The following is a 10,000-nucleotide window of genomic DNA, read 5'->3' on the forward strand; positions in this document are numbered from 1 at the left end:
CAGGTTCTAGTGCACATTACTATCAATATTGTTAGTTACTGGTAGTAACATTATAATAATGGTCTTATCTGACCTCCCTATTCTTTGAATTTTCAGAAAGTTTTTATAATTATTATTATTTACCCAATGCCATTGGACATGGACATGTATGTACATGCCATGTCCACTGTGAATTTACTTTATTAATTGTTTATAAACATAGATGGTTATACTTGTACAAAGTCACCAATGAGCCAATTACGAGGACTGACTGTCTCACCTGTTTACCCTCTTCCTTGATTTTCACATTTTTTTTACGTTATCTTATACTGCTGTTATTAATGTCTATAGCATTATAGTAATTATAATGCTATAATAAAAATAACACCATTGATATTCATAGAATTAGTAAAAAAAAAAAAAATCCTGACAGTTCAAGGAAATATGAAATCAGGTAAGGTCACAAGCTCTACTAATTGACTCCTTTGTGGCTAAGCACTTGCAGAGCCATCTATGTGCAGAGACATTTCACCAAAAAAATTAAAATGAGCACAGCATTTTCCCTGCAGAATTGAGATAACATTGCTAATAACATTATATTAAGAATATCAATGATAATAATACAAATAACATCAATAATGATAATATTAATATTATAAATAAAAACTTATTCTCAAAATGGGGTGGGGTAAACCTAGTAACTGCCTCCTTGGTGAAAAAAACACACAATGGACAATGTATATATCTGGTGTGCAACATGTTGATATCCTATTTTATAACTAAAGGGTATCTATAGGCTCTCTTCTCATTCATCCTTTGAACTCCCTGTGGCATTTCTAGAGAAAAGATCCACTGAGAATTAGCGTTTTCATCGTTTTCTCACTTATACCTTTTTTAAACAATGCAGTCTGATACCACTTACTGTGTAGTCTTTAACCTTCATACACTTTGGCCCATATCCCTGCTTCAGCAAAAGAAGGAAAGAAGGAAAACTGGCTGGTAATGGCAGAAATCATGGGAAAATTCTCCTCTGTGTCTCTTCCCAGCCTTTTAATCATTGCATTAGTATGCTAAAAATTTCATATTAACTTTTCCATGAGCCCCACACCAGAAAGATGTTGAATAATCTCACCTTGCCTAAGTACAAACTACCTTGGCAAGCATTAGGATGTAAGAGGAAAGAACATACTGGTAGTTGATACATAATGGACTTTCTTCATACACCAGAGCAATTTTCACCAAAATAATTTTTTAGATAATGAACAGAGACAAAAAGCAGTAACTTATAAATAACATCAAACACCCATTCTGAAATGAAATACAATTGCTTCCTTTTTACTTACCCAACCATCAGGAAGCCCTGGTAGAGAGCAACACTTGAAAAATAGAAGATAGACGAAAATATAGCCTGAATGGTTGAGATGATAAGACCACGATGCATCACAAACTGGGAGAGAGCAGCTGATCGCTTGTAAGAGTCACGGCCATGGACCAAGCATAGGCGTGCTATATACTGGAACTGGTCAATGCTGAAATCAGCAGCTAAAGATGCCTGTTTACCTTCCTGTTGGGAGACATGCAATCTGTTAGTAAAGCTGCTAGGGAGAGAGACAAAAATTGGAAAATAAGGTAAAAAGAAAGGTAATTACTAAAAATTATTTAGTTCAATCTTCTAAGTAATTTCAAATCACTGCTCAGTCCTCCTCATATCAACCCAAAAACAGCTACTAATATGGCTGTGCTTTACCTTGCCTACGATACCAATCCCAGCATCTGCAGCCTGGATCATAGAAACATCATTGCCTCCATCACCTACAGCTGCTGTGCGCTTCCCTGTGTGTCTCTGAATGAGGCGTACCACTGCTGCTTTCTGGAGATGAGAGCAAAATAAAAGGCCCCATAGTGTGTATTTAATAAGAGAACTCAACAGACAGTCTTCTTTGTGCTGGAAAAACTAGACATAGTTATGAAATTCTACAATTAGGCAAAAGGAGGAAGATAATAAATAATATGAAGATAAATTACTTAACGATAAATTACTTGACAGATTCAATTTCAAACCATCTTAAATTCCTCTATCATTCTATCAGCCTTCAAGCCATTCCACATTCCCAAAGAGAAAGGATGGCCATATCTCTTAGCCAATAAAAATTAAAATGAAGTAATGAGTAAGAAAGAAAAAATCTTTTGTATTTCAAAATCTACAGAGAAGACAGTTCATCTAAAAAGCCATTGCTTTCAACCTTAGAATATGACTTGCTAAAATGATGTTAATATCTTACCCATCTGCATAAGAAGGGGCAAAAACAAGATATCATAAAATACCTGAGTTGGTGAGCATCGGCACACTACAACAGCTGGACACTGCACAGCAAGGTCCATCAGCTCATGCTCGTAGTACTGAAGGCAGGTCTCTAAGGCATCACCCTGAATTTTTCATAAATTGAAAATTAACATTTCAAGCACACATAGACATGTTAGAGACAACTTCTTACACATGCATGTATATCCATCACTATATTTGATGGCATCTAATTATACCTTTATTATAAGAGCAGAATCACTTTTCCTTCTAAGGGCATTCAGCTCCAAGTGAGCCTCTCTTCGTGTGGACACATTGCCCATCACATGCAGCCCTTGGTTGGGGGACACAAGGCGTGAACTCTTGGCAATGCAGGTGGCTGTCTCAAGCTTGTCCCCAGTCAACATCCAGATCTGATTAAAAGAGAAAAAGAAATCTGGATGAAGACATCTTTTACAATTCACAAAGCAGTATACACATATGAATACTTAAAGTAATAATGAATTCAGTAATAAATAATAGTGTATATGTTGTATGTCTCACCTTCATGCCAGCATTTCTCAGCAACTCAAGTGTCTGTTTAACATTATTCTGCAGTTTGTCCTCTACACCAGTCAAACACAGGAGTTCAAGATCACATTCCAAGGTCTCAATAACGGCAGCTACACGACTTCCTCTCTCTGTTACACTTAATTTTGCAGCATTATAGCGTTGCTGAGGAAAAAAAATGATGAAATTAACTGGTTTAAAGATTAATTTTCAACTCTATAACAGAGAATTAGCATAAATAATTATAGCATTAGCTGATGAACACATTTTTAAGGAAGAATGGACTTTCAATCTAGCTTTGTGTTACTCCTTAAATTTATCTTAACTTTAATAAGTTGTCTTCAATTAAATCTTACTTTATCCCAATCATCATAATCATTACCATCATACCTAGAATCATATTATTACATTCTACTATTGTAACATCATAATTACTATTGCTATTATTTTCACCCTTATTATCATAATCTAATTTATCATTATCAACATGATCACAGTAACATAATAACAATGTAAGAAACTCTACATCCTTAAAACATACATTGACTTACCTCAAACTGTGTATACTGCTCTGGTGTGAGGACCTTCCTTGCCACCACCAGAGTACGCAGACCCTTCTGAGCCAAGTTGGTGCACTCTTCCTCAAGCCAGTCATTGTACTCGACCATTGATGCCATCACTGTGTCTGCACCTTTGATGTACAGGACAATCTCACCTGTCAGCTCCTCCTGAAAATGCAGAGAACTTTGAAGTGAATAAATCAACTGAAAGAGCACAAGTATCAGGCATCAAGTCTCAAATCTTCTTAAACTTAATTAGAGTATTATTTACCCTAACAATAATGCCCATTCTCTTGGTCTCAGAAGTGAAGGGGAAGATCTGCAGCACAGTGTAGGTGAGGAGCTTGCCACTTGTGGTGCGCAGGGTGAGGGTGGTGAGGTCGCGGTGGACAAGAGGGAGACCAACACTCTCCGTCCACTTCACAAGGGCCACCTAGGAGAGTATCAGTATTTCCATCAAAATCTTTTTTACCATATTCAATGAGTTCCATTCTCAGAACATAACAAATATATATATTCAAAACTGTACAAAGAGACTCAAGGATGAGGCTCAGTGACACAATATCCTAACTCCTAAAACATACTTCATCAGGGCTGGAGGCCTGGTAGAGAACAGTGTGTGGCTGATCTCCATTCTGTGATTCCTCTGGGGGCTGACCAGCTCCATCCTCATAGACTGGAGTGACATTGTGGCACAGAGCCAGGGCTTTGACTGCTTCTCCAACACGAGTTACAACGGTTCGCCTCATGCGAGTGGGCGTGGCAGAGGCACCAGCACTACTTGCATCTTTGCAGAAGAAGGTGTTGACATGTGCCTGAACCTACAAAAAGATGAAACTAAATATAGGACTACTGTCACTTGATTATGTCAAAATGAATACAGTCATGGACATGGAACAGATCAAAATAAAGGGCAGAACATTACCTCATCAAAAGTATCTGTCCCATAGGCCACTGTCCCAAGATGGAGAATTTTGAACACCATCTCATTCTGTGTCAGAGTCCCTGTTTTGTCAGTTAAAAGGTAGTTGATTCGCCCTAATTCCTCAGGAATTGTCGTTGTGCGCACAACAGTACCTGGCATCTCCTGGTCACGCTGGATGACCCAAGAGTAGAAGGCCTTCCCCACATCCAGATTTACACGCAAACTGAAATTTTAGAGATATTTTGTAATACAATAAAACTGCACAACTACAATAAAGATATCTTTTTGAAGTAACAAATTAACTATATATAAATATGATATACTAAAAGCAACAAATTTAACAAAGTACTTTTTTAAGACTGAAAACAATGCACAATACATACATACATATCAACCATAGCATAATCACATAATTATGACAGCAATTATATACTAACCTGATGGGAATGATGTACGAAAACAAGAGAAGAAAACGGAAGAAGTAGCGGTACCAAGGCCCTCCAAAGCCCTTTAGGCACATCATCACAACAGTCAGGCCCAACACGGCTACAAAGAGAAGCTGGAGGAAAAAGCAACATATCACGAAATTGAAATTGCAAAAAAGGAAAACATACTTATACACAAGAAAATAATATTAATCCCAAAAATGAATATTTCAGATGTTCTTCTAAGCATTTTATTATTTCACTTGATTAATGGAGATAGAATAGGTAATCAAGTTTTTGCAAGTATTTTACACAGTATTCAAATATTACACTGTCATGGGAACACAACTACTGTAACTTTAATAGAATTTGGTTCTTATTAGTATTGCTGACCTTTGTGAGGTTATTAATTTCCAAATCCAGAAGTCCTGTTTTGGACCTGGGAGCAGCATTGTTCATAACAGAGCGTGTTTCACATCCAGTGTAAACAACGAGTCCTAACAATCTTCCTGAGGCAACAACTGTCCCAGCCCAGACTGTGTTCTCAACGCTCAGTGACTCTTCGGTGTCTGTATCATGCTGGTGATGGGAAATGAATCCGAATAATGAAGCTTGTACAAAAAAGGGATAATCATAAAAGAACAACCACAGGCCAACATCTAACTACAACTAGAAAAAGTTCAGTTACTCTCCTTAAAACATCTTCATGTAATATTCCTCAATCCATATTCAATAATCACTGGAAAAATTACAACCTGATCCTTTTGTACATACTCCTCAATGTGCATACATCATAAAGTCTTAAATAAAATATGCCTTTATAAAATACAGAAAATGTAATTCATTTATTAGACAAAATCTACATCTACCTATTCATCTATAAATCCATCAATGTATAGACAAAAATATTTCATAATAATAGTTGAACATGGCTGACCTTGGTGAAAGTCCCAATAAAATTGTGAATATCTTTCTGCGGCTTTTCAGCATACACCATAGCATTCATGTTGAACAGCTCTTCGTTTGTCTCCAGTTTCTGAGTGACAGGAACTGCCAGCCTTAGCTTCCAGTCCGTTTCTCCATCTAACTGGTCTGTACGGATAAAACAAGCACCGTTGGCCTCTGTTGTGCGAAGAAACACCATGTCTGCAGGCACACGTTGGTCCTGAAAATGTAGATGTAGTTATTTTAATGCAGGTAATACCAGTTCTGTAAATTCACTCTCTAAGATTAGCTTTCTTTTGGAATCAGAGCCAATGTTACTTTAATTTCCTAAACAGAGGAACTGCATCCTGAAACCTACTGTAAATGAAATTTTTATTTTTATGCTTTGAAATCTGTAATCCAATCTCTTTATCCCATTCTCTTTCTCTCCAGCCATACTTACTAACTCACCTTCTCAACAAATATTAAATCGCCCACTTTAATATTAGCACTCGTAACAGTTCTGGATCCTCCATGTGGTGTTAACTTCTTGTACTTCTGCTGGTTGACTTCATTGTCCCTTTGTCGTCTTCTGACATCGTCAACAGCTTCACGGATCATGGTCACAAGGATGACAAAACCCTGGTGAATTCAGAAGTTGCATTGTACACAGGCTAGTAAGAACAACTGGTCAAAAGTTAGTTTTTAATTAATAATAATAAACTCCAGTGCTAAGAGACACTGAGAGTAATCATTAAAGTACTCAGTTGTAATGATTCAAGAATCTAGCATCATATGAAGGTATTTCAGTTTAGCGTTACACTTACTAGAGGACCCCAATATGTATAAAGATACCCAATTCGTAATTCTGGGATGAACTGGGACGTTGCCATTACTAGAAAGTATAAATTCAAGAAGAACTTGAACTGTTCAAAGAGAACCTGAAAAAGAAAAAGAATGCAAGACAATGAAATCCTATGACTCAGGCCCAGACCAGTTACTTTAATGTATTTTTCAAATCCTCTTTTATTAACACCTGGAATACAGATATCTCAACACAGCTAGCAATACACTAGCTTGAAATTCCACTATTGCTGAAAACAAAGAGTACCAGTGGGATGAAAGTGAAGAAATTGAATTTTTGATTTCTGATAACATTTGGCGGAAACTTTTCAGTCGTCTGATAGCCGACGTGTATTGATCTTGCTGAGAGTTGCCGTCGTCGAATGCAACAGTTCACAAGGCCCTCACATAATCTGGAGCAAAGAGCATGAATATACATCCTTATGAATTATTAAACTTTTTCTTCTTCTTTTTCAGTGTGTGTGTGTGAGTGTGAGTGTGTGCGTGTGTGTGTGTGTGTGTGTTTATTTATTTGATAAATAACAATATCTATCTACATCTCATGCATATACACCATGTAATGCAAATCTATGTCAAATATTATTGTAAAGTTTATCTATCTAAAAAAATCTTTGAAAAAGGTAACAACACACACCGAATGTAATTTGCTGATATTTTGATCATGGAAAAGAATACAATACAACACATCAACCATCATACCGAGCACAAAAATTGCGAATGCAAAAAGACAGGCAGCACAACCGTTGTGATCCCGTCATCGTAACTGTTCTTGTGTCGGCGTCTGTGTCTGATAATAAATACTGGGACTCGTCTGCTTCGAAGTCTCCATCAACTGTAGCATGCATCATCGTGGCCCAAGTGCGGATGCCACGGCCTTCTGCAGGAACCACAAGAAATATTTCAGCTCATTCTGAATAAGCATGGGGTCAATGACAAAAAGGAGAAAATATGATACAAAGAGAGAAAAAAAAGGCAAAAGAAAAATAATAATAAAAAATATATATATATAAAGGAAAGCCACCATCCACAAATCAAACCCAGACATCATTTTCTTCCTTTCTTTTTTAAATGCTGAAAGAAATATAACTGCAATAATTCTATTAGCATGATATACTACTTTAAACTCTTAGTAGTGAGTCTTTCATTCTCCAAGCCTTTAGACAATTAATTTCCCTAAACAACAAAGATCAAATTATATATCTGCATAACTTTAATATAAGCAGAAAAGATTTACACCAATAGCTATATCCATAAAGTCACACACACACACACACACACACACACACACACACACACACACACACACACACACACACACACACACACACACACACACACACACACACACACCACACACACACACACACACAAACACACACACACACACACACACACACACACACACACACACACACACACACACACACACACACAGTAATAAAGCTCTAGCAATACTATTTGATAACTAATTAGTACAAATAAAAAACAAAAACAAAAAAATAAATAAACAGACTACACATATATATATGTCCTTCATGCAAAGTGTTAGGTCACAACTTTCGTTCTAAACTAGTGCAACCAAGCACTTGCAAAATTGCTTGCCATTACTACACTATTTCCTCTGCCTGAACTGGTGCTGTTATGCCATCATCCCAAATCTTGCAGTCAATCTAATCCACATGCTATACGAATTGTCTTGTATTCAGACGACCTTACAATAAAAAATAAATAAATAAATGAATAAAATTCTAATCAAATTATTACAAGGATTACCTTTCAGAACTTCAATAATATCAAACAAGTATTGGGGACAAGGTCACAGGTGTGGTGAGTTTTGACGAGCTGGTGAAAAGCAGAAAAAAGCAACACATCTGAAGCACAGACACAGATCAGGAGAGTAGATATTTGAAATTTGAGAAGGAAAATGTGAACATAAGAAAGAACAAAACATGAGAAAAGAAAAAGAGAACTAGAGAAATAAAAGAAGAAAATTAGAGAAAAAAGAGTACTTGAGAAAGAGAGATTGAGGGCAAGAAAGGCAGTGGAGTGACATGAGGGGATCTCAATATTTCACAAGGATATTCATATGATAACACTTTAAGGGAAAACTTAATTATTCAGGACATTACAATAGAATGTTAAGAACATATACTAAAAATCAAGACTATAGCATAGTTATGCAATAAAATAATTTTGGGGGGCAAGATACAGTCTACTTACTCAATTCTCATGTTAAACAGCTACTATTATCTCAACAGCCTCTAATGATAATTAACATGAGACTTCATGTATATATTTAAAACACTTGAACTCCACAAAAACATCTTGTAATCTATACAAAAGTTGAGGACTAAATGGCTATATATAAAAACAGCAGGAAAGCCAATAAAGTTAAGCACCTGTTAGTTCACACATGGTTTGTAATACTCAGCACCATAAAGCCAGCCACACAACTCAAAAAATCCCCTTCAAATGCAGATCATAACTTGTCACCTTTATGATCGCTCTAATATGCCACGCCTGCATCATGCCAAAGTCAGAGCCACATTGGGAGGCAAGGACTGTACTCTTACATTCACATAGTGCTAAGCCATGTCAGACATGGCCTTGCCTTTGAGACGTATCCTGTGCTTTGACTCTTGTTCACTCTAGCTTCACCAACTTCAAAATCTGTTGAGAGAGCTGGAGCATTACAAAAGTGGACAGGTTGTATGAAAGATCAAAAAATCCAAAGAAAAGGGGAATTATGTTAAATGCATTATCATAATCAGTCTCCACTTGCACTTACCTATTTCCGAGGATTCTGCTGCCACAGATTTAATAATGTACTGATAACAGTAATACAAAGCAGTTTATTTATACAAGATTACTTATGCAGTTAATCCCTTGAGCTGATAAGATAAAGTATCACACTAATTTTTTATAAAAAATGAATACAATTGATTTTTTTCCATTCTATGAAAGCAATTCTATCTAGCCTTTACTACATACTAGCACCACATTGAAAATACAACTGTAGCTACCTGAAACTGATACCGTAAAAGCTTGGAGTTTTGTCAGCCCAGTGACTAATTGTGGTGTTTTATGTGTATTACCACATCAAACTGACTCTTGTAGGATAGGACCATACTAGGATAAACTGTATATGATGAAAATGCATGCCTGATTTGCACATCATGCAATCAAAAATATAAAAGAATATAGTCTCTTGATTAAATATTTTTGTTGAAATTCTTCAAAGATTCCTAAGCAAACGTCTTATTTTTACAATATATGAACTGTGCAACAATAAAGTTGATTACTACTAATATCATTATCAATATTAGTAATACAATTCAGTGAATTTCTAGAAGAGGTCTGCATCTTAAAACCCAACAAATTTGGTATCAGTGAACTCTTATCTCCAACAGAATTAATACATGACATGAACGTCTGAAAACTAACGTAACTTGCATGGTAACTTGGGACTGAG

General features: G+C 36.3%; 1 protein-coding gene across 5 annotated transcripts in view; it reads right to left on the bottom strand.

Moving 5' to 3' along the window:
* The window catches only part of LOC119580762 (probable phospholipid-transporting ATPase IIB), a 14,139-nt gene that overhangs the window by 3,259 nt on the left and 880 nt on the right, over positions 1–10,000 (bottom strand). The window contains exons 1-18 of one of the 5 annotated variants that reach the window (XM_037928870.1): positions 9,317–9,337; positions 9,022–9,198; positions 7,228–7,405; positions 6,776–6,920; positions 6,492–6,605; positions 6,136–6,306; positions 5,678–5,905; positions 5,134–5,319; positions 4,753–4,874; positions 4,316–4,538; positions 3,975–4,211; positions 3,662–3,823; positions 3,382–3,558; positions 2,825–2,995; positions 2,521–2,694; positions 2,305–2,406; positions 1,727–1,849; positions 1,323–1,543 (exon numbers count right to left, since the gene is read on the bottom strand). In XM_037928870.1, the coding sequence (XP_037784798.1) occupies positions 1,323–1,543; positions 1,727–1,849; positions 2,305–2,406; positions 2,521–2,694; positions 2,825–2,995; positions 3,382–3,558; positions 3,662–3,823; positions 3,975–4,211; positions 4,316–4,538; positions 4,753–4,874; positions 5,134–5,319; positions 5,678–5,905; positions 6,136–6,306; positions 6,492–6,605; positions 6,776–6,920; positions 7,228–7,376 (2,705 nt within the window). In that variant the 5' untranslated portion in view covers positions 7,377–7,405; positions 9,022–9,198; positions 9,317–9,337. Of the gene's footprint in view, positions 1–1,322; positions 1,544–1,726; positions 1,850–2,304; positions 2,407–2,520; positions 2,695–2,824; positions 2,996–3,381; positions 3,559–3,661; positions 3,824–3,974; positions 4,212–4,315; positions 4,539–4,752; positions 4,875–5,133; positions 5,320–5,677; positions 5,906–6,135; positions 6,307–6,491; positions 6,606–6,775; positions 6,921–7,227; positions 7,406–9,021; positions 9,199–9,316; positions 9,338–10,000 lie in introns of those variants that run through there. The other 4 variants (XM_037928871.1, XM_037928868.1, XM_037928869.1 and 1 more) reach the window with 4 other exon arrangements.

This window comes from Penaeus monodon, chromosome 14, assembly GCF_015228065.2.
Source record: "Penaeus monodon isolate SGIC_2016 chromosome 14, NSTDA_Pmon_1, whole genome shotgun sequence".
NCBI classification, from domain to species: Eukaryota; Metazoa; Arthropoda; class Malacostraca; order Decapoda; family Penaeidae; genus Penaeus; species Penaeus monodon.